Here is a 24835-nt window from a genome sequence, read left to right on the forward strand (position 1 = left end):
CCCGTGGTTGGTGTCGGTGGGAGGAGTAGTGCCCCAGGTTAAAGGCAAGCAAAGGGTCACAGTTTGAGAACCACTACTTTACAGTAAGGCAAGCTGGGACCAGGCACAGACACCGGGACTGAGGGGCGCTGATCTCCCATGTGGCAACAATATTCCTAATGTGTTACATGGATGCCGGTTAATATTACTTACCGACTAAAGCTGTTTTTCTGGTTTTCTAAAGCCAGAAGGATGAAAGGCAGTTTTGGAGTAGGTGTTATGGTTACTCCTCTTTAAATGACAGCTTTTCCTGGAGAAACAGGAAGACTGCCATTGCTGAGTTCTTGTAATGTAAATGCCCGAAATGTAGGCAGTTAACTTCTCATGCTGTCAGCCTGTGCTACACTGTTATCACTTTCACCATTCCCAGCTATCTTTGAGGACTATCAACCCCACCCTTCATAGGAGAGATGGGGGGATGTCCTGTAGTCCTGTCTTAGGCCTCATTTACATTTGCTTTGCTCTCTGAAGAGTGATACTCATTTCAATCACTCTTCGGAGAGCATTTGACAGACAGTGAGCAGGTCTTGTATCACCTTCTCGCCGCCTGTTTTAACCTCCTAAATGGCAAACTACCATGCCCCAACCTTCTGTGTTGTGCAGTTGCAGAGTGGTTGCATTGTGACCCCATTCACTTGAATGGGTCGTGTTCAGTATGCGGTTGTGCCCACTGATTACAACAAGGGATGCAATTCCTGCTCTGACATGTGTACACCCTCACCCACTGCCTTTCCAGCTAAAGAAGGAGCAGTTGAGGGGTGGTAAAAACGTGGTTCAACCGCAATGATTGATTACCTCCCAAACTGCTATTGTAAAGGAGTGCTTTGGGTGACAACGCTGGTCTTCCATAGATACAGTACAGAGAAAGTGTTGTCACCCTAGGACCAGAATTGTGTTCCTGGCAGAATCAACAGGAGGAAATATGGAGGGGAAGAAAGTCTGAAAAAAAGAAAATAAATGCAGCCACCAGATCGAAGGACTGACAAGCTGCTATATATTACATTCATGTTCCGGGGTTTGGATAATCTTTAGGGAGGAATTTTTCTGGGTTATAAAGTGTAAATGTACCAAGCTGCGGAAGGTTGTTAGATCATAAACCGGGAATTTGCCCTTCAGATATGAGGACTTTGTAACATTATCCCATTAACTGTGATTGTAGGACGGGCTTGTAGCATTGAGACAGCTGTGAAGGTCACTTCCAGATCTTTTTGCATCTCCCCACCCATGAAAGGACTTAATTGGCCACCACTTAGTGAATCCCGCCCCGCGCTCAGGATGACAGCTGTCCCCATCACTGTGACAATGGCCGGAATAGAGCCGTGTGCTGTGGATTAGGTATTCATGGCACACTGGGCTCTTCCTGCCATTTGTACCGTGGTTCTCGGTGAAGGAAAACATTGGCCAGAAGCACATTGGAGGATGAAAATAAAAATAAATAAAAAACCAGCACATTGACACTGCTGATATACCACATCCACTTAGTGACTGCAACTAACCAGAAATTCGCTTTCTCTGAATCGTGTTGTGACCTGAAAATTTGTTGCTTGGGGTAACTGTAGTGCACATGTTTAATTATCTGCCATTATCTCTTTCAATGGTTTTTATTAATTTTTAAACAGTATAAAAGAGAGGCAATAAAACACGCCCACGCAGGGGCTATCAATTGCACAGATAAAAAAAAAAAAAAAATGCAAAATAAAAAAAAAAGGAAAAACTGTGCTCTAATGCCAACAGGGCAAAAGGTACGCCCACGCAGAGGCTATCAATGGCACATAAGTTACAAAACATTACTGTAACTGACTATAACAACTAAATGCAGCAGGCCAGTCACACCAAAACAGAGAGAATGAAAAAAGAAGAAAGAGGGGAAGAAAAAGAAAGAGGAAAAAAAAAAAAGGAGGGGCAAAGAGCAGGGGTCCAAGAGCGCCAATAACGAACGCCATTACATCCCCAGACTAGCTGGGGAGATTTTGGGAAAGGCATTTTGCTACCACGGCTCCCATATTTTCAAAAATTTACACTGGGAGTCGTTGCGGATACTCAACATCTATTCGTTGAGCATCATAGTGGTCATACGATCCCGCACCCCCTGAAGAGGGACAAACGGACTCTTCCAGGCCTGAGCAATTGTTCTAGTGTACTGCCATTATCTAACCATTTGTATACTAGCCTGTGTTACCCACTCATGTTCCGGCTGAAGCCCCACTCTCCTCTCCGTCTCACAGGAGAGCTTGAGAGTAGCGAGAGCCATAGACTCCTGCTGCTGTCAGTCAGATCTTGTGAGGAGGGTGCAGTGAGCGTGGTCAAGCCATGCTGTGTGTGTCTATGGGCTTACACAGTCCAGCTTGGCAGCGTGTCCTCACGGGCGTTCTCTCAGAACACGTCTTGCTGAGGGGGCATCTGGAGGAGAGAAGGAGTGGACAGCGGTAGAGAGGGACTTGGTATTTTACAGAGTGGTCCCTTTCCTCCTCTTACCATCTTTTTTAAATACTCTTTAATATCACTTTTAAAAATGTTCTTTCCTCCCACTTTCTACCTATCCTGTCTAGCCTGTAATAAAAATATTTGTATAGTCACCCATTTTTAATCCGCTCCTTTTGGTCACCTGATCCTGCAGCTCCAGCTGCTGCAGGGGAGAGGCCGGAGTGCTGACAACTATGGGTGGGTAATGGAAGCATATGACTGACATCATGGCTCCTGGAATTGTCATTGTTGAGAGCTCCCTTACACTGAGTGGAAGAGTTTATTGCCATTTGCTTTTTGGCAGCTCATTTGCTGGTATGTTTTCCCCATCATTTTTTTACTTTAAATTCCCATTCTACATACCTTTTTAATGCAGTCTTTTGGCCTCTCCAGTGGTATCATGGGTCCTTACACTTCTTTTTGGTGGCACTGAATCCCCCTTCCTCCTGGACGGAGTGACACTCACCTAATGACATGTTGGTATTAAGGCAAGCCATAGATTATACAATTTTCTTTCCTTCCACCACAGTTGGAAGGAAGGAAAATAGCTTGATTCTCTCACCACCATCAATGCTGATGGATGAATCCTTCCCACAGCACTATTTTGTTCTGCTGGTAGTTTACCTCCTCTGCTGGCAGAACAAAATGATCCCTGCTAGCGGCTACAGCCGCGGGCAGTAATTGTATGCAAAAAATCCGATAGGATGTACTGAGGTTAATCAATGGACCAACTTCAGTACAACCAACCTGCCCATGGATGGATCAAATCTCGGCAGGTCCCTCCTGAACCAGCTGAGATTCAATCTATCTCTAGCCAGCCTTACTGTCCAGTGGGATTGACAGACCAGGCCATCATGATGAACTAATGCTGGATCATGGAGCGCCGAGTCTGCAGGGGGCGGCACTGAAGAGAATGTGAAAGTTGCAGCCAGAATGTTTGTTTCCCAAAGTGAATTTATTATTTTACAAACCTGGAGTTGAGATTAGAAAATACCCAAATACAGTCCACTTTCCTTGGAGCCGCTGACTTGTTTTGCAGGGTGCAAGGTGATTTGCAGACAAGGATCCTGTCACTTAGTGTTACTAAACCTAGGACCCTGCATTCACTATATCTGGTCTCCCATAGTACACAGAAGTGAAATTATGTTAGTGGATATAAAAAGTCTACACACCCCTGTTAAAATGTCAGGTTTCTGTGATGTAAAAAAATGAGACAAAGATAAATAATTTCAGAACTTTTTCTACCTTTAATGTGACCTATAAACGTTACCACTCAATTGAAAAACAAAGTGAAATCTTTTAGGGGTTTATCTTTTAGTAAACATAAACTAAAAAATTGTGGGTGTGCACACTTATGCAACCTCTTATATTTGGGGATGTAGCTATGTTCAGAATTAAGCAATCACATTCAAAATCATGTTAAATAGGAGTCGGTACACACCTGCCATCATTTAAAGTGCCCCTGATTAACCCCAAATAAAGTTTAGCTGTTCTAGTAGGTCTTTCCTGACATTTTCTTAGTCACATCCTACAGCAAAAGCCATGGTCCGCAGAGAGCTTCCAAAACATCAGAGGGATTGCATTGTTAAAAGGTATCAGTCAGCAAAAGGGTACAAAAGAATTTCCAAGGCATTAGATATACCATGGAACACAGTGAAGACAGTCATCATCAAGTGGAGAAAATATGGCATAACAGTGACATTACCAAGAACTGGACGTCCCTCCAAAATTGATGAAAACACGGGGAAAAAAATGGCCTGGGAGGTTGCCAAGAGGCCTACAGCAACATTAAAGGAGCTGCAGGAATATCTGGCAAGTACTGACTGTGTGGCACATGTGACAACAATCTCCCGTATTCTTCATATGTCTGGGCTGTGGGGTAGAGTGGCAAGATGGAAGCCTTTTCTTATGAAGTAAAACATTCAAGCCCGGCTAAATTTTGCAAAAACACATCTGAAGTCTCCCAAAAGCATGTGGGAAAATGTTTTATGGTCTGGTGAAACCAAGGTTGAAATTTTTGGCCATAATTCCAAAAATTATGTTTGACGCAAAAACACTGCATATCACCAAAAGAACACCATACCCACAGTGAAGCATGGTGGTGGCAGCATCATGCTTTGGGCTGTTTTTCTTCAGCTGGAACTGGGGCCTTAGTCAAGGTAGAGGGAACTATGAACAGTTCCAAATACCAGTCAATATTGGCACAAAACCTTCAGGCTTCTGCTAGAAAGCTGAACATGAAGAGGAACTTCATCTCTCAGCATGACAACAACCCAAAGCATACATCCAAATCAACAAAGGAATGGCTTCACCAGAAGAGGATGAAAGTTTTGGAATGGCCCAGCCAGAACCCAGACCTGAATCTGATGGAATATCTGTGGGGTGATCTGAAGGGGGCTGTGCACAGGAGATACCATTGCAATCTGACAGATTTTGAGTGTTTTTGCAAGTAAGAGTGGGCAAATATTACCAAGTCAAGATGTGCCATGCTGATACCCAAAAAGACTAAGTGCTGGAATCAAATCAAAGGTTCAACAATGTATTAGTTTAAGGGTGTGCACAATTATGCAACCATATTATTTTAGTTTTTTATTTGTACTTCCCTCCACCTAAAAGATTTGAGTTTGTTCAACTAAGTTGTACAGTTTATAGGTGGTAAAAGTTCTGAAATTATTTATCTTTGTCTCATTTGTTTACATCACATAAACCTGACATTTTAACAGGGGTGTGTAGACTTTTTTTTATATATCCACTGTAGCAGTCTTATGACTTCTATAAGTGTCCAGCGGAGCACAGGTTAAAGCTTGTAGGAGGAGTTTTCATTCCCTCTTGATTGTCCTATGAGGTTGATTGACCCCTGACACTCAGTCTGGACAGTGTTGATTGGCCCTGTGCTGATCACATGCACTGTCCCAAGAAAAAAAACAAAACAAATTCTAGCCACACACACCAAACTGAGCATGTGCAGAGTGTCCCCAATGCTCTGTTCTATCAGATGTACTGGGGACATTAGAAGGAGAGGATCAGAGAAGACAGGATCAAACAAGTTTTTTACACAATGATTAACCTCTTAGGTTCCACTGTGAATATAACAAGCATGCTTTACTGCATATACAGACTGATTTTACTGATGTGGGTTTAGTAACACTTTAAGCGGCTGCAGGCTGGTTTTGGTTCATCAACTCACTAAGCAGTAACACAGAAAGATACAAAGTCAACTACACTCCAAATAATGCACTTCACGTAATGTATTCATTATGAAAACAGCCTCACACAAGTCATAAGAAACCAACATTTTGGAATTATAGGGTCCGTTCCTCAAGGCAACATAGCCAATATGTCACCTTCAGGAAGAGACCCCATGTGGCCCCTAAATAAATATATAAATCAAAAATAAATATGTAAAATGCATTTAGTTGGAGTCTTAGCGACTTCTTTGTATCCTGGTTCTAGCATGGCACCATCCTTAGCAATCGCATTGAGCAACCACCAATTATTTAAAGGTCAAGTACTGTGAGGACTTGAGAGCAGAGAAAAGATGACCGCAGTTCAGATATTTTCTGTCCTGAGAGGTTTTATTTCAGCAGAGAATAAATCTAATAACAAAAGTAAACCTGGACTTAGAAGATCGATATTGCAAAATATATTGTATAATAGCATGTAGATAATGCATGTAAAGATTATGTTGCGTGTCCGTTTTCTCCCCCCCCACATGCCTTTGTTTCAGACCAAGCTGTCCAGTACAAATGACACAAATGTTCACATGCACATTTTTTAAAATGTAAAAATCGACCTTTCTGACAATGTTTACAGCAGTATTTTCCACCCTCTCTTCCTTACTTGAATTTCTGGGGTTATTATTTTCCCTCCACAGCATCCTGCATTTTTTTCTATTTTGCCCAGCTGTGTGTGGTTCAGACCATGCGGCACGTCATCCATTCACAGATCCATCCACATGGTTCTGGGAATGGAAGACTACAAGTCCCATCTGTCATTGTGACAGTCCTTAGTTTTGGCCCATTGGTGACTGTAATGGTAGGTCTGTACCGCCTCAAGACCTGGGGCTTAGGCAAGAGTATGCAGGGGCCTTTGCTTTCCACTTGTGGTGCACAGATCACAGTTGCAATACTTTGCAGGCTCTAGTGCAGGGGTGGCTAACCTGTGGCTCTCCCAGCTGTTGTGGAACTACATTTCCCATGAGGCATTGCAAAGATGGGAAGTTACTGACTTGCAGAGGCATGATGGAACTTGTAGTCCTGCAGCAGCTGGAGAGCCGCAGGTTGGCCACCCCTGCTCTAGTGCATGGGTGTTAAACTCAGTTTGATTGTGGGCCGCATCATAAAGGGCCAGATGTATCTGGGATGCACTGCGTACATAGTGCAGGGTTCAGGAGTGTGCTATGTTCAGAGTGCAGTTCCAGGGGTGTCCTATGCACAGAGTACAATGTTTGAGAGTGTGCTATGTACAGAGTGCATTATGTACAGAGTTTAAGGGTGTGTTATGTACAGATTTCAGGTGTTCTGTCCCCGCCGTGCCCCACTGTGAGTGCATGCAGTGATCTGTTAAATCTGGGAGCTGCTGATCTCTTGTAAACACAGAAGGTGAGAGCCGGAGGTGGCGGAATGGAGTTCTGACGCATTCCAGTTGCAAATCTGGGTACAAGGGCCACAAGACAAGGTCTGGAAGGCTGGATTTGGCCCACGGGCCTTGTCTTTGACATATGTGCTCTAGTGCCAAAAATAAATGCACTTTTTTTTCTGTATTCTTTATAAGTTTTGTCAGTATGGTACAGTAAGGGAACCATAAGAAACAAGGGAAATAAAACAGGTAAAATAAACTATTGCTTGGCCGCAGGATGTCTGAAGTCCCTTCTACAATAGGAGTAGTTTGAAAGAGAACAGACATTAGTGAAGTGATCAATAACCCCTTTAGCAAGTAAATGAGAGGCCAGGCACAGGACTGACTTAGAGTTCCACAATATAAAGGAAACGCTGACAGTCAGGATCCCTGGGCCATTTCCATAGTCAGGGTATGCTTGTCACAAAATGTGCATAGAGGCGTCTAGGTAAAACCCACCTAACCCGGGCAATGGTATAAGCAAATATTTACATATAATCTGAAAAAAAAAAAAAAAAAACTGGGGGGGGGGGGGGGCTGGGAGGTAAGTGGGGAAAAAAGGAAGGGTGCCTTCCACTGGAGAAGATACAAGCAGGACTGGAGACGAGAGCCCTCCTGTAGGCACATTGATGGTATCAATGAAGGGCCCACCATCTCAACAACTCACTCCCAGCATATCCTCCACAGCAGCCAGTTTAGACAGCCAATAATTGTCTAAATTCATCAGTGCATGTAAACTCAATCCAATAAAACCATGTATGTGTGAACCTGGGATTTTTTGTTCTTTTCAGTATGAGTGCATTCACAGATTTTTACAAAAGCTGAAATCTGCCTTATAAACAATGGGAATAAGAAGTGAATGTTGTAAGCTCTCTTATCGGTGTTCTAGTTCTTGAGCTTTGCCCTGTGTGGAAGTGCCTGTTTGTTGGGTTTGTGATGGACACGTGTGTGGGTGTGCCTTTCAGGATCTCAGTATAAAGGTTTCTGGCTTCTACTGCATGACCGTGCATGTGTCTTCTCTTGCAGGAGGATGCTTCGGGTGGCGTCCTGTATGTCCCTGCTGCTGCTCTTCAAGGCGGTGGTTGGCTTGCCCTGGTTTCAGACCATCGGTGCTGTCCTGGTTTTCTATCTAGGCTCTGGAGGATGGAAGTTTCTGAAAGTGTTCTACAAGACCATAGGACGGGATGTCAGGTGAGAATGAATTTGATTGTAAAGCCTGGATTTAAAGTGACCCTGTCAAGAGGGAAAATACCTCTCCCAACAGCTTTGGTCTTGAAAGGTCACCATGATTCTGCTCCCCAGCTGCTGCAAGTATTGAACACTTCTGGTTATTGCCCCCACCTAACGCAGTCACTACAGGACTTATGATCCAGCGGGAGACTCCATTGCAATGTGATGGGGGAAAATGGATACTTGCCTCACCAGCAGTCGAATACTTGCAGCGTTTTGGGGAGCAGCTTGGTAGTAACATTTCAAGACACAAGCCTCCCGGGGGGGTAGAAGTATATTGCCTTTTGTTTCTACTGGTATTGTCGCGTGCTATTTTGAACCTGCTGACAAGGTCACTATAATAAAGATATAGCAGCTTTAACCCCTATAGTCCATAACATGTTTGGCTCTTTAGTTAACCTGTGCACTTCCAGCCTGGCCCCAGTCAAAGCAAAGTGAAATATTATGAGACCGCATTCAAAACAGCTTGTCCTTTGTGGGGAAAAAAAGGGGATGTTCATCCTCCCGTCCTGCAACATCTGGCATGTCATTTTTTTGAGTGAGGAGCGGGTACCTAGTTTTGACAGGTACTTGCTCCCACTTCCGCTTGGCTCGCCTAGGCGGTCTGAGCAGAAGTTTTCCTCTCCCCCTCCCCACAGTCTAATGGGGCACGTCACAGGTCCCAGAAGACAGCGGGACCATTCACAAAGTGCAGTGGGCAGCCAGCTTCAAAGACGAAAGTAGCTTAGCCAGCTGTCCAATTAGGATGCTGGTGCCGGGAACCTGAAGAATAGTAAAGAACTAGGCTGGGTAAGGATGGTACTGGATCCCTGGACAGGTAAGTGTCGTTTTATTAAAAGTTGGCAGCTACAGGATTTGTAGCTACTTACTTTGAATTTTTTTTTTTTTGTTTCTTCAGTGTGAACCTCCTCATTAAAAGCAGGGAGGAATTAGTGCAAAAGATTATGTCTTTAAGCAGAGTACTTACTCATAGCCTTAAGCTGGCCATAAATTGATAGAAATTCAACCAGAATTTGTCTAGTCGTCTAGGACTGGACAAATGTGAATCCATGTATGGGCACTGTGGTTAAACAGAAGTCAATGTACAACCATGCTGTTGTACAACCACGCTGCTGTATTTTTCCTGCTCAATCAGATTTGCAGGCTATAACCTGCAACCCTGATCTCCTATTATGGTGGGGATGTCTCCCTGCTGTCAGAATACAATGTCACTGCAAGAGGATTTCCCATCAACCTAAAAAGTGTGGATGGGGGAATTGGGTCTGTTTTTTTTTTTTTTTTTCTTTCAACTCGCTGGCTGAACAAAAAAAAAAAAACAGATCCATTAACGGGCTGCCTTAAGCTGACCATGCGTGTTTCGGCTGGTTTCTGATAAACCAGCAGAAATGCTCTGTATGAGTGGTCCTGTCGGCCTCCTCCTGCTCTACACCATTTAATTGTAAAATCAAATGATCACATATGGTCCACAGGTATGTTATCAGGCACGGTTGTAAGGTCTGATTAGCATAGGGTGCTGCTATGGTGTAGCATAACTGCATAGTGGGGTTTTATTATGGTGAACTAACCCTTTAAGCCATGTTTACAGTCTTGACTCCGTGTTTAAATCAAGTATAACTGGCTGAAATCATTACCATCCCTGGAGGAAATGCTGCTTTAGGCATTTTTCAGTGTTGATCATGAAGTTTATTTTAACCAACAGGGTGAAGCCTAAGCATGTGTGCATTTCTGAGCAGTTGGTTGCAGTGCATTACTTGTGTGTCGGTGGGATCTTCTGTGGAAACATTTGGGATCGCTTTGCAGTACTGAATGCTCCCATACTGCCATTTACTGCCGCGTGCAAGCAGACAGAATTAAAAAGTGCTTTGTACACTATGAAATCAGTGGGCTTCATTTATCAACATGCCCTACAGCAGAGCAGACACTTTATACTAAGGACTTTCAGATAAATGTAGCCTTGGGTAAATGGCCTATCAAGTGTCTTTGATAAATATCATTAATGTTGTATTCCATGTTAAATGTTAAGGAGCACAGCTATACCTATTGAATAAAGTGATAACAATGATATGAAAAATGTCAACCCCATAGCAATCAATCAGTTTTTCAGTCTACTAAAGTCAAGCCATTGAAAGATACAGGAAGGATACATTTAAAAGAGTGATTAGGGGTATACAGGGGATTCCTCGGCAAGAACCAGCTGCGCCAGGGAAGCCTGTACAAAGCAATGACAGGCTGAAAGGGACTGCAGCTGTTCGTAGGTATTTTTTGATTAAAGACAGCTGATCTATCCTGGATGCAGTCTGTGTCCAGGGTCAGACCCCTGTCCCTAATCACAAGTAGCTGCTGGTTGTGCAGATACATGCAAACAGCTGTGGCTCCTGTCAGCGCTGGCTATTGCTTTTAACAGGCTTCCTGGCCACGGCTGTTCACATACACCTGTAATACCAGCTGTAAAAATCCACTTTATGCACCTAAGGCTCCATTCACATTTGTGCGACTCCAAAGTCATGCGATATCCATTGTGACTTTACATTGCAACTTTGATACAACTGATTTGACTGTTGCACGACTGTTGCATTAACATTAAGATATAACTTTCATGCGACTTTTGAGAGTTTACATTGCAGTCTATGACACTCAAGTCGCATGACAGTCACATCAGTGTATTGCAGGAACCTTTCTAAAGTCCCTTCAATTTTATGTCGCATAGATTTTAATGACTTACATTTTAATACATGGGCTGCAACTTGTCATGTAACTTGGTCTCCAAAGTTGTATGACAAGTCACACAAGTGCGAATGGTCACTGACGTGTACAAAACGTACATATCATTCACTGCAATGCTGACAGGTATGTTGATGGGCTGCATGAAAGGTACACTGATGGGCTGCGTTTGACAGGTACACTAATGGGCTGTGCTGAAAGGCTGCATGACAGGTACACTGATGGGCTGTGCTGACAGGTACGCTGATGGGCTGCACCAGGGGCGGACTGACAACTTATGGGTCCCCTGGGCAATAGGGGATCTTGGGGCCCCTGTGTCCTTGCCCACACTCAAACCACACCCAAAAAAGCCTATGAAAGGTACCAAGGGCATCTCATGGGGCCCCCTACTGACCCCGGGCCCTCGGGGAGTGCCTGAGTTCCCCAATAGTCAGTCCGCCCCTGGAATGGAGCCTTACTGAATATAGCCTAAAAGCCTTCTGTGGCTTACTATGCAATGAGAATTGCTGTTTGTCCTTTTGAACAAGCCCAGATTTTTGCAGTAAGCCAACGCTGGTATAAAATTGAGAGTTTACTTTTCTACACATGATGGATATCACTGTTTTATGGTGACAAAAACTGAACACACTGACTAGTGTGGAGACAAAACTTGCAGGCAGTCAGACTAGTGGAAACTCTTCACAAATGTCTTGGTGCCTGGCCTGATCAGGGTGGATAAAAATCAATGATTTTTTTAAAAAAATCAAAAAAAATCGGATTTTTTTTTATTTAAATCGGATTTTTTTTTAAATAAAATGCTTTTTGAGGAAAATATATTACCATCCAAAGGTTATTCCATCATAAAATAAAGATTAGTTTTTAATTATGTAGAATAAGGCTGTATATGTTTAATTTTTTTGGTAAATAAATTCCATGAATCCATTCACAATGTCATGCTCTTCCAGAGGTTTTTGTAAGATTATTGGGCAGTTTCTCTGCCTACAAGATATTATCACAGACGTTTGGTTTACTTTTGCAGTTCTCAAAACTGAATTTGACTCAGCGGAGATCACATGCCTCTTCTTCACAGCAAAAATGTTATAACATGAACAGAGTTAAGAAAAAGACCTTAATCCTAACTTCTACAAACCTATGAATACAAAATCATCCCCTTCACTGCTAAGTTTCAAGAAGTTCAGTGAATAGAATAGAAACAATATTTTTCTGATTGTTTGGAGTGGAATAGATCTGCACAAGAAGAAAGTGAAACTAAGTGTGAGGAGGAAGGGGCTGACAGTCTACGTTTCTTAAAATATATATATTTTGTTTAGCCAAATTAGTTACAAACATGGATGTTTGTTTAAGCAAATAACATATGCTGGAATGTTATTGTTTCAGTTGAATAAATCTATTTAAATTGTTATTATTAAGGTAATGATTATTTTTCTCCATCCTAAATACAACAGAAAAGTTGTCCAAATATATTAAACTGATAAAAAAACTAATAAGAAAAGTTGTTATTCTAAAAATCTTCATCTACTTGCATATTAAAGTTATACCAGCAAGAATTAGTCTTTATGTAGAAAACTAGGATTTAAATCAAGCCTTACTGACTAGTGATTTAAATCGTGATTTAAATCAAATCCACCCTGGGCCTGATCACTATTGTTCCATACTGAAAAACCCCATCACCAGGTTATTGCTCCCCTAGTCTGTTTACATCACAGTCACACCAGAAAATTGGCAGCCGCTAAAATTCTGATTATTTTTCCTGTTTGCTGATCTGTAGCTGGACCCAGAGTTCTGTGCCTCATGCACACGGGTGTTTATTATCTCCAAAGTCAAGTGTAAAATCTCCAGTGCTTTCCTGCACCCAGGGAGCCGCGGATGCCGAATGCAGCTGCTTCTAAAAGTAGATGGCAGTACCCATCCATACTTGTTTAAACACTGATTACTTCTATGTATTATCCCAAATACACAAATTACAGAAGCAATTGCCATTTACACAAGTGTGGCTGTGTACAGCCATTCACTTATATTGAAGGCTGAATGCGGTGCAGGTGTCGGAATGTGCCGGATTTTTACACTTAAGGCAAGCCATACATGATTAATTATTTTCGTTTTTAACCAGCGAATTGAGCGGAAAATAAAATGAACAGATTCCCCCCATCCACATGTTCGATGTGGGTGGGGGGATTACTCCCACTGTGCTATTGTGTTCTGCTGATGGGGAATGATCAGTGTTGCCGGCTATAGCCAGCGGCACTGATCATTCAGGAAAACTGGACAGGTTGATTGTACACAAGTTAATCAATAGATAGACGTGTGTACAACCAGATAGCCCATACTTGGCTTGAATTCGTCCGGCTTTAGGTCTTTGAAGCTGCTAAAACTCTGTGAATGAGGCCTTTACAGCACTTTAGTAGCTGGCTACAAATCACTGCTTCACCATGGAGCTCAGCGGCTTGATTGAATAACATGATCTGCTGATATACCTGGCCTATCTGTTGCAAACTCCAAATGCCATTGCTTGCCTGAGCTGCAGATCGCATGAATCGCAATAACCCAGACCTTTCATTGACTGCAGTTAATTGTTTCTTAGCAACAAAAGTGTGAAGGACAGTGATTGTGTATCTGCTGCAAAAATGGCTTGTGGGACATTTCTGGTTTAGTGTAAGCAAGCTTCAAAGATAGAGTTTATCAGAAACAAAACATTAGTCCAAATTGTTTCACTAATAGCAAAAATAGTAACAAAGAAACAAAAGTGCACTTTTAATACACCTGGAACATCCGAACTGCTGGGCTGAATACAGAATATCAAGTCCTTCGGCAAGTAAAGCCGTTCCCGTTCATGTATTCGCTGTAAATGTAGCTGTTTGGCTGGAGCTTTTGGTCACAAAAATAATTTAGTGGATCTTGGCAACCTACCCCCTGTTTTTGTTGTTAATGTGGTTTTCTGTATAAACTGTTGGCTGGAGCTTGTCTTAATCTGTTCCATTGCTTTTGCATCTGAAAATTGGATGAAATTGCTAAAAAGTTGCCTGAAATGTAAAGTCAATGCATTCCGTTAATAACCATTTGGGTGCTGTATTCAGAGAATCACTTTGCTCTGAATGGGCAAAGTGACAGGTTCTCTTAAAAGCTCAATCGCACCATCTACCCACCCACTAATACTTGGTTTTCTCTGCTTCCTTTGCTCACCGGAACCTTTAAATAAATACCCGGTGCATCCAGGTATGGTGAGAAATCCGACCACCCTTCTGGCCTCCCAGGATGCAGTGTTCTGTGGTCATAGCAGCAAGTTGACAATCACCTAGTCACATGTGAGGTAAGGGAACCGGGTCATGAACCCTGTGTAAGATCCGACACAGAGATCTTGGGGGGGGGGGGGGGGGGTTTAGACCCATGGGTCCAATAGACATAACAGACTACAAGAAAGGTGAGTAGCAGTGCGAGAGTTGGTGAGCTTTCAAGAGAGCCTGTCTCTTTGCCATGAATGGGTAGAGTGACATGACCCTTTACATTTTCTAAAGTACACTAGAGATGTGGCAACTGTGCACCTCAAGCTGGCCAAATGAACAGCATTGTCCTTCTGCAGTTGCAATTGCTAAATGATTATGATCCATAAATAGTTTATTATTCTCAATATAGAAGCCCTTTACTCGATGTTTGTGATAACAGATAACCAAATGCCTTCACAGCTATCTGTAGCAGACCTCTCATACAACCCTTTGTACCGTCTGAATATGTCATTTGTTTCATCGTCCTTGGACTTGATTTTCGAATGGTGATTTGAATTAGGCTGATAAACATTGGACTACAGCCCCTGCATTGACTTTGAACAGTACTACAATGTACTGCAACTGGTATCACCTGACGCCAATTGAGCCTAACACCAATCTGTGCCGCATTTGAGAATGCGGCTTTAGTGAGGCAGTTCTATCAGTCTTCCTAAAGGAAACCATTGCTGTGTAAGGCCCTGTCCGCACCAGATGTGCTGTACTATGCTGGGCATCCTTGCCAAGGCAAAAGGACTTGTTCCTTATCATGTCCGTTCATACCACTGTGCTGAAAAATGGCATGCAGTATCTTTTTTCAGCGCAGCGTGTTTCGTCTAGTCTAGTAGAACCTATTGAAATGTCACTTTGTGACATTTCAATAAAGTTTGCATAAATGAAAAAAAGTGCACTGTGCTATTTTCACCACATTGGCACCGCTGTCTTCACATTGCACACCAGCTGCAGCACAATAGTTCATGCTGCTGGTTTGAACGGGGGAACAGTTTTACGGCTTGTTCGCGCTTGCTTTGGCCTCTGAAGAACGATCCACCTTTGGATCACTCTTCATAGAGCAATGCCCTGTCAGCACAGCAGGGAAGATCACTGCACCAACATTGCTTGTGTTGGTACAGCGATCTGTCAGTTTTTTGTTGTGTTTTTTCGTTCAGCCTGCTGGGTTGAACAAATAAACTGAGTGTGTGTGCCCGCCTTTACAGGATTGGACATGCGAACACATGCATCTTTGAAATTGCACAAGTTGAATGTTTGTATGTAGGGGAGTTACTGAATATAAAGCTAAAAAACATCCTTAGCCTGTGGTCTAAAGGAACATTTTTATTTAGGTGCCTTATTAAATGTAACTTAGTAAAGTGGAATTCCACTTTGAAGCTAAACTCCAGACAGATATAAAAGAGATCAATTAATGCAGCTCTGTATTCATCAGTAAAGATGTCCAAAGATGGATCGAATTTTGTCCAGTTCAGCAAGGTCTGGCCGACATTCGATCTACCTATGTATGGGCAGGCTGGCTGTACTGAATTTGATCCATCGATTTGACCAGCCTGTACGATTTTTTTTTTTCATGCGATTACTGCTGGCAGCTATAGCCATTGGCAGAAATCATTGTGTTTTGCTGGCAGGGAAGGCTTTCCACTGGTAGAATACAATAGCACTGCGAAAGAGATTTCTCCATCAACACTGACTGTGTTGATGGGGGGGAACCAAGTGGTTTTCTTTCCTGCATCCTGTGGTTGCAAGAAAGAAAATCACATCATCCATCCATGTCTTGCCTAAGCACTTGCATTTACTTTTTTAATAAAGCTTGTTTAAAGTGTTACTAAGCCTACAACAGTAAAATCAGTCTGTATATGCAGTAAAGCATGCTTGTTATACTCACTGTGGAACCTAAGGGGTTAATTCTGTGCATTGTATACAAACGCTGTTTGATCCTGTCTCTCAGATCTTCCTCTTCTTCTACTGTCCCCAATCCATCTGCTGAAAGGAGGGAGCTCTAGGAGTCACTGTACACATGCTCAGTTTAGTGTGTATGGCTAGAGAGTTTTTCTTTTTTAGGGAGGGAGGATGTGATTGGCCTAGGGCCAATCAGCACTGTCCAGACAGAGGGTCAGGGGTTATGCAGCCTCATAATACAGTCAGAAGAGAATGAAAACTCCTCCTACAAGCCTTATCAGTGCTCAGCTGGGACACTGACAGAAGTAGAAAATCTGCTATATACTGCTGATGAGAAAAGGTATTTAGCAGTTTATATTTACTAAAATAATTGCATTTCTATGTTCTGTGTATCGTGGGAGACCAGATATAGTGAATGCAGGGTCCGGGGTATAGTAACACTTTAAAGCTCCAGATGATAATATATATAGCAGGACTGGCGTCCTAATGCAAGGCTGAGAGATATTGTTCAAGGTATGCTGAGAATCAAGGAGGGGCTGCACAGAAGAAAAATCATTTACAGATGACTCTTGAGCTTGTTTGGACTGTTTCTGATTTTTGATACCACGGTGGGTATTGTTTAATGGTAAACTGATGCTCTTAAGGTGTGGTAAGGTACACAGACCTGTCATTTTCCAGCATCTACAGAGCCTAATGAGCAGACTACTGAATTTTAATTGAAGCTCAGACAATTGTTTTTCATTTTCCCAGAGGTGCTATGACACTGGTCCGTGTGAAGCTGCAAGTCAGTCGTCACCTTCGAGAGAGGAATACGATCCCTGTCATATTCAAGGAATGCGTCAACCGCCATCCAGACAAAACAGCATTGATCTTTGAGGGATCGGGTGCTTCATGGACTTTTAAAGAACTAGATGAATTCTCCAATGCCGTTGCCAACTTTTTGTACGCGGAGGGCTTCCGCTCCGGGGACGTTGTTGCCTTGTTCATGGAGAACTGCAATGAGTATGTGGGACTATGGCTCGGTATGGCAAAAATGGGAGTGGAAGCAGCTCTGATCAACTTCAACCTGCGGCTGGATGCCTTAGAGCATTGCTTCAGTGTGTCCAACTCCAAGGCTGTGGTGTTCGGTCGAGAAATGTCCCAAGGTGAGGGGGAAATGTCTGGAAACCAGTAACTGGACTGTAATGGGAATGTAAAGGGGCCTACAGTGGGTGTGATTGCTAATTCCTCTCCTGCATTACAAGCAGGTGAGCAAACATGGGGTTCCCAGATTACTGACAGAGGGGCAATGAGAGTGTTTGGGTGCTTGTTTGCAGAGGCAGACAGCTAGCATTGTCAGGTGAAGCCTGCCTCCCCATAGGTTTCATTTACGCCCTAATCATACTTCGCGTAGCGGGAAAGTGTGTTCCCACTTGCAGGTTTTTTTTTTTTTTTTTTGTGTGTTTTTCATGCGTTTCGGCATATTGTGCACAGGGCAGCCAGTTCACTTGAATGTGCTGCCCTATGCTCTACAAATGTGCCAGAGATGCTCCAGAACCTTTTCAGGCATGGAACGTCGCACGTTTTTTCAGTGTGCGTTTTGGCATGTTTGCAGTGTGACAAACCGCGTGTCTGCTAACTGTGTTTAGGGCGCCATTAACAATTAATGGTACCGCAAGCGTAATGTTTTTCTGAAACACAGCAGAATGCGTTTTTCCTGTGCTTTATGTTGCGCATTCAGGAAACGCCAAGTGTAAGTGCGGTCTTAGGGCTGGTTCACACCAAAACGCAGTGCATTTCCTGCACTGCAAGTGAACGTGCTGCCCTTGTGACTTGCATGGTGGAGTCAATGTATTAATAATGGAACCCAACTCGGATCACAAATGCAGCACATTTGTGGGCACCAGGTTGCATGGTACTGCAGTACCATGCTGTTTGGAGCAGTGCATCTGAAAAGGTAATGCTTGCACACCTTTTTCTGTGGTCCAGTGCATTTTGCAACCCAGGCTTCAAAACTGGACAACGTGAGAATCCCATAAGAATGTGTGCATTCTGGTGTGAACCAGCTCTGAAGAACATCTTAATTGCAGTCGGGGCTCAGAGATATACAAGTCATTATTGCTCTATTGTCTATTTAGAGGATGGCTTTGGATTCTGCAGAATTAAGTGATTGGCTTCACACTGACCAAAGCTGGTTTTATAAATATAGTAGGCCTACCCTAACTGTAGTGGAGGCTGATGGAGATTGTCCTGTGGTTACTGGCGGTGTATGTAACCCTGTCAACTTAACCTAAAATGGACTATTCTATTTATGGAGGAGATAATGGAACGTGGAAGAACGTGATGTTCTCTATTTGTGTGTTCACATTGTGTATAAATTGCTCATCCACTAGAAATGGTTCATCTGCTAATTTTCCTGCTTTCTTTTTATTCTCCTAGCCATGACTGATGTGTACTCCATGATGGGTAAACCCACCCGCCTCTACTGCGTGGGTGACTGTGACCCATCAACGATTCCCCCTGGAACAGAATTCCTATCGCCATTACTGCAGAGTGCTTCCCGCCTTCCTCCCAAAGATCCTGGCAGGGGATTCACAGGTATGGATTAATCAAAACTCAGGGAAATACACCTGTTTTTTTTATATTGATTTTTCTTTTTTTTTTTTTTTTTAATTTAAACTTTTATTTGATTTTCCTGTATAAAAAGAACAACACATTTGCAAAAATATTTCACATATACATATTTCTATTTACCCCAATATTATCCCTGCCCCCCACCCACCCTTCTTATTGATTTTTCTTTTAACCCTTTGTTTACCAACCCGAGTTTCACCTCGTACTTCTGTGAACCACAAGGGACACGTGGCCCAAAAAACTTTGCCCACGCTTCTCTGTTAATGTACAAGAACTCATGCTTTGCAGATCACTCAACAAGCCGGATAAATACGCAAAAATGGGGGGCTTGTCCAAGATGGCGACCGGAGCAGTCGCATAGTAGATAGCTCTGCTGCCTCGAGTTTTTATCTGCTGGGGGCCGCACACTTACTACCCGTACCAGGGGCACTGCTGACTGCCGTGTTAGTCTGACCCCCCCCACAGCACCAGACATCCGAGGCCTACGGTGGCCTCCATGCAGACCGGGACTGGTTCCCATCCGGGTTGCCGCTGCCATGACGACTGGGCTGCTGTACCATAAGTCCGCTGCCTGGGAGAAGATAATAGGAGCTGCTGGACGCCTGCGGCTTGTTGACGCCTACAGGCCAGTGAAGCCTGTGTACCCATCCCCGGGGTAGCGCTGCTTCTTCCATGCCGGGGGACCTGCTGGGGGTTGCTGCTGCCTGGAGGTGTTAGAATCCGGGCTATATACACCCCCTCCAAAGCTCTGGTTGCCTGCGATCTATTGCGGCCTGCATGCTACTTGACTCCTCAGCCGGGGCTAGAATCCTGCTGGAGATCACCCACCCTCAACCTCCACAGCGCCCATCGAGTTGAACAACGGAGGGGAACTGCCGGGTCCCGCATCGGAGCCTCGGTGTGGTATATCTCCTGTGCGGTCTGGGGCTCCAGTGTTCGGGGAGGGCACCAATTGTGCCCACGACCCAAACCTCCCTTCCATCTTCAGGGTGATAGCCACTTGGGGGTACCGCAGGAAGAGCCATATGCCCCATACATAAGTACAGCTTCATTTATACTTATTTAGTCACGTGTGAGGGCAATGTGTGCCGAATACCTGTAATGAGAGCCAATTATTATAGTAACCACATTTCTCTACCTGTGTGGATGGGGCCTGGGGATGACTAGTGGCAAGCCTTTGGCCGCTGGCAGACTATCCGAAACTACACAAACTGCTAAAACCAATCGGCCGCAGGAGCTAAAGGGGTAACAACAATGGCCGCACCTTCCTTACAAGAGCCCAACCCACCTGCGGACTTCAACTCTCTCATGACGGCAATTACCAATTGTCAAGCGGTACTCACCACGAAAATTGAAATCTGCAGACTGACATAGGGCTGATTCCGAGAGATCTTGACACATTCTGGGGCCAAGAGGGCCCCCCAGATGCCAGCAGTTGGTTGTTTTTTGGGAGTTTGTTTTTTTTCTGTATTGCAAGGTACATTTGCTATCTCAAGTGGTCCAGTTTCTGTATGGTATCAAGCTTGATATACAAGTTTTTCTGATGTATGACTTACATTTCTGTGTTTTCTTCTCGGGATTCGGTCTGAGAGGCCGTAAATCTGTTTTAGAACACCTATATCATGGTGCCCCCTGATCTGAAATGTATCTCCTTGAATGTGCGGGGCCTTAAATTCCCCTAGGAAGCGTTCCTTAGTCTTCCAATTTCTCATATCCTATTGTCCACACATTTGTATTTGCAAGAAATCCATTTGATGGGCCGTAGAGTACTTAGCTTAAAGAGAGCTTGGGTCGAACACTATTACAGTGCTACGTATTCTTCATATGCCCGAGGAGTTAGTGTTCTTAGTCATAAATTACTACCGTTCACTCTCCATCTCAGGCTGGATCCTGAGGGCAAGTATGTTTTGATACATGAAATGATTAACTGCTTTGAAATGGTAATTTTTGGCCTTTAATTTCCGCCTCCTGCCTCCATGCACTCCTTGGCTGCTTTGGCCCCGCTCTTGGCTTCATATCCCACATGCCATATTCTTCTTCCTGGCGATTTTTAACCTCACTCCTGACCCTAGTGTTGATAAACTCTATCCTGAAGCCAGCAGTGAGTTGGACCTGGCCAGGTGGGCAAAGCTTTACCAGTTCACGGACGTGTGACGCTAGAAGAATCCTGAGACTAGGGCTTATACCTGCCACTTGGCATCACATAGAACAGAGTCTAGAATTGACCTTTGCTATGTTACACCTCCACTCTTAGCAAGGTTCCAGGAGATTGCAATCCTTCCTAGGGGTATATCTGACCATGCTCCACTTCTTCTCTGCTTGAGTATTTCTGATGCCCCAGGGGAACATTTTTGGAGACTATCCCGCTATTGGAAAAGTGACCAAGAGGTGAAATCCCCCATGGAGGAGGCATTGAAACAGTACTGGGCCTCTAATGCAGATACCGCTGTGTCTTCTGTTACTTGGGAGGCTTGTAAGGCTACCCTTAGGGCACAGTACCGTACCCCAATTGGGGGGCTGCAGGTCAGAGGTGGAGATGGTGGACCCGGCGGGTGCAGGAATCTGAATCCAGTTGTGTCTAACCCTGATCTTATTACTCATCACCACTTGCAAATGGCTATTAGGGAGGCCCTACTTTTATGAACAGAGGCCTCCAGGAAGGAGCTGCTCCACCAGAAGCAGTGTATATTCGAACAAGGGGACAAAGCTGGACGCCTGTTGGCTTGGTTGGCTATGGAACAAACTCCCATGACTAACGTTGCCCTTATACAAGCTGAGGATGGCTCTAGGATCCTTGATCCAGTCTTAATTAACCATCGTTTTGCTGAATATTATGCAACTTTACAGTATAATCTTCTAAAACTACCTATACATCACAGGAGCTGTCCCGGTATTTGTATCTTGTTGAATTACCATCTCTTTCTCCGACCCAGAGGGGAAAATTGGAGGCTCCAGTTTCCTTGGAGGAGATCCAGCAGGCGATTGGTGCTCTGCAATCTGGCAAAACGGCGGGTCCAGATGGATTTCCAATTGAATTTTATAAAACCTACATTGAACAACTAGTTCCCCGCTTCCAAACCTTTTTTATTGCCCTACATGAGGTGGGAACTTTGTCCTCTTCTATGCTCCAAGTGGTGGTAGTAGTGATTTTAAAGCCTGGAAAGGATCCGTCACACTGCTCCTCTTACCATCCAATTTCCCTGTTGAACAGTGACACGAAATTACTCGCTAAAGTGCTTGCTGGGAGGCTGCGCTCGGTTATTTCTAAGTTAGTACACAATGATCAAATGGGCTTCATGCCGGGTAAAGGCACTGACATCAATATAAGTAGATTATTCACTTACTATAGCTAGTGACAGCGATGAACCTGGTGTAGTGCTGTCCCTGGACGCTGAAAAAGCCTTCAATTCGGTTGAATGGCTATACCTGTTGGAGACTCTGAGGCGTTTTGGATTTGGCCCCAATTTCATTTCATGGGTCAAGTGCCTATACAGTACACTATATGCAAGAGCCCATACTAACAATATACTCTCTCCCCCTTTTGCTGTCCACCTGGGCACTTGGCAGGGTTGCCCACTGTCACCGGGCCTGTTTGCCCTGGCGATCAAGCTTTTTGGCTTGTCTGATCCGCTCTTCCAATACCTTGCGAGGACTTCCGGTAGGCGACTGGGAGGATCGAGTTCCCCTGTATGCAGACGACACTCTTTTATATCTGAAGGACTGTGATCTATCTCTAAATGAGGCACTTGACATTATCTATCACTTCGGTGGTTACTCTGGAGTACGCATAAATTGGGAGAAGTCAATACTATTTCCTCTTGCGTCGGGACCTTTGCCTGTCATTTAATTTGCCCCTATTAAATCGGTCTCCAAATTTAAATACTTGGGCATTGTGGGTCAGCGTGACCGGACTAAATATCTTTTGGACAATCGTCATCCTCTTTTACAACAGCTGCAGACTAAATGTAACGCCTGGTCTTCCCTTCCTATTAGCACCATTGGCCGAGTAAATCTTTTTAAAATGTTTTTTCTACCTAAGTTTCTCTACTTTGTTTGACACGCCTATACAAATCCTGCTTTCCTTTTTCCATCGAGTGGATGGCATTGTCTCTGTGTTTGTCTGGGCTGGGAGGGCCCCTAGACTTTCCCAATTTACCTTACCAGTTAATTGTGGCTGCCTGGCACTGCCTAGGCTACTTCTATACTACTGGGAGGCTGTCTTGGTCACGGTGCGTTGGTGGTACTCCCAGCCTAGGGATCATGCAGCGGTGATCCTGGAAGCCGCTATACTGGGCTCTTATGTGGAACTTGTTTATAGGGGCCCAAAGTCCATCACTACTCCCTTTGCAGGCGACCCTGGAGGTATGGTGACAGGCTAGGGTGCAATATGATGTAAATAACACCTACTCCCCTTACACGCTGTTCTGGGGCAACCCTACACTCCCTCATCTGCACACAATACCGGATCCTGTGGTGTGCGCTCAATACGGCATTAAAACATTGCGACATATTATGCCTTGCGGTGTCTTTCTTTCGGCAAACTTAAACACAACTATGGTTCGCCTAACCCAGTGGTGGGCAACCTTTTTTTTTCAACTGAGCCAAATCTCGCCAAAACCACGATTGAAATTTATTTTGAGAGCCACATTTTTAAAACTGAAAATACATCCCCCATAGAGTAATTCATCCCCCATATAGTAATTCATCCCCCATATAGTAATTCATCCCCCATATAGTAATTCATCCCCCATACAGTAATTCATCCCCCCTATAGTAATTCATCCCCCCCATAGTAATTCATCCCCCATATAGTAATTCATCCCCCATATAGTAATTCATCCCCCATAGTAATTCATCCCCCCTATAGTAATTCATTCTCCATATTGCGTCAATTCACTTACCTTTGCTCCGCGCGTTCCTCTCGCCGTGTTCCCGCGCCGTTCCGGTCTTCAGGGCGGACTGTGAGAGGAGAGGAGTTCGTCACGCTGCCCCGCCTACTTCCTGACAGCCAATGTTTGCCACGCTCCGCGGACCGGATTAAAAGGTCCGCCGGGCCGTATACGGCCCGCGGGCCGTATACGGCCCGCGGGCCGTAGTGTGCCCATTGCTGGGCTAGCTGCAGAGTCCTGACTTTTGGGGCGGCCGCCTGAGAGGAGGGAGGGGAGCAGGCGCCCGGCACACAGAAGAGCCGCATTAGAGTGTGTAAAGAGCCGCATGTGGCTCGCGAGCCGCGGCTTACCGACCACTGGCCTAACCTGATGTTTTTCCGGTTTTTACAATTGCTACATGCTATTGCCGCTCAATTCCCTTCTCCTGTCATACAGACTGACCCTTTGGAAAGCTTGTTGATAGAGGAGGATTTGCCTAAACCCTTATCCTCCACTCCCTGCTATCACCCCTAACCACCCCTCGAATGCAGACGCTTTACAGTAAATGGCACGCAGACCATCCATCCCTGACGGAGGATGATTGAGAGGATTGCCTTCTGCAATGCCTCCCTACTATGATCTCAGCCAGGAATCATTTTATACAACTAAAATTTATCCAGAGAGTATATTACATCCCTCGGTGACTGGCTGTGATATATCCTGATAGATCAGCAACATGTCCTTGCTCTGATATGGCAGTGGGCACGTTCAACCATATGTTTTGGGAATGTACAAAGCGATATCCTGTTTGGACTGGGGTATTAGACACTATTAATGCTGTTGGCGATCTATCCGTTTCCATGGATCTGCTGATAATGTTGTTGGGCCTTACTGATCTTGTGGAGGCATCTAAGCATAGCAAACTGTTTGTCTTTTTTCTATTTATATTGCACTAGAAGGGAAATTTTGTTGAAATGGAAGCTGTCCACCCCACCCACAGTCTCTGGTTGGAAGGCAGCAATCAATGGTGCTCTTCCTCTGTATAAACTTATGTATGAGTTGCACATGTCCAGCTAAATTTGTTAAAATCTGGGCTGGGTGGGTGGAGGCACAGGG

General features: G+C 44.2%; 1 protein-coding gene across 1 annotated transcript in view; it reads left to right on the forward strand.

Annotated features, from left to right (window-relative positions):
* Window positions 1-24835, forward strand: part of SLC27A4 (solute carrier family 27 member 4) — an 81905-nt gene that overhangs the window by 23789 nt on the left and 33281 nt on the right. Inside the window, exons 2-4 of the mRNA XM_089668985.1 lie at window positions 8146-8310; window positions 16989-17383; window positions 18657-18815. Of these exons, the coding sequence (XP_089525111.1) occupies window positions 8150-8310; window positions 16989-17383; window positions 18657-18815 (715 nt within the window). The 5' untranslated portion in view covers window positions 8146-8149. The remainder of the gene's footprint in view (window positions 1-8145; window positions 8311-16988; window positions 17384-18656; window positions 18816-24835) is intronic.

This window comes from Staurois parvus, unplaced genomic scaffold (genome assembly GCF_062004578.1).
Source record: "Staurois parvus isolate SC_StPar_1 unplaced genomic scaffold, SC_StPar_1.0 ptg000068l, whole genome shotgun sequence".
In the NCBI taxonomy this organism is placed as follows: Eukaryota; Metazoa; Chordata; class Amphibia; order Anura; family Ranidae; genus Staurois; species Staurois parvus.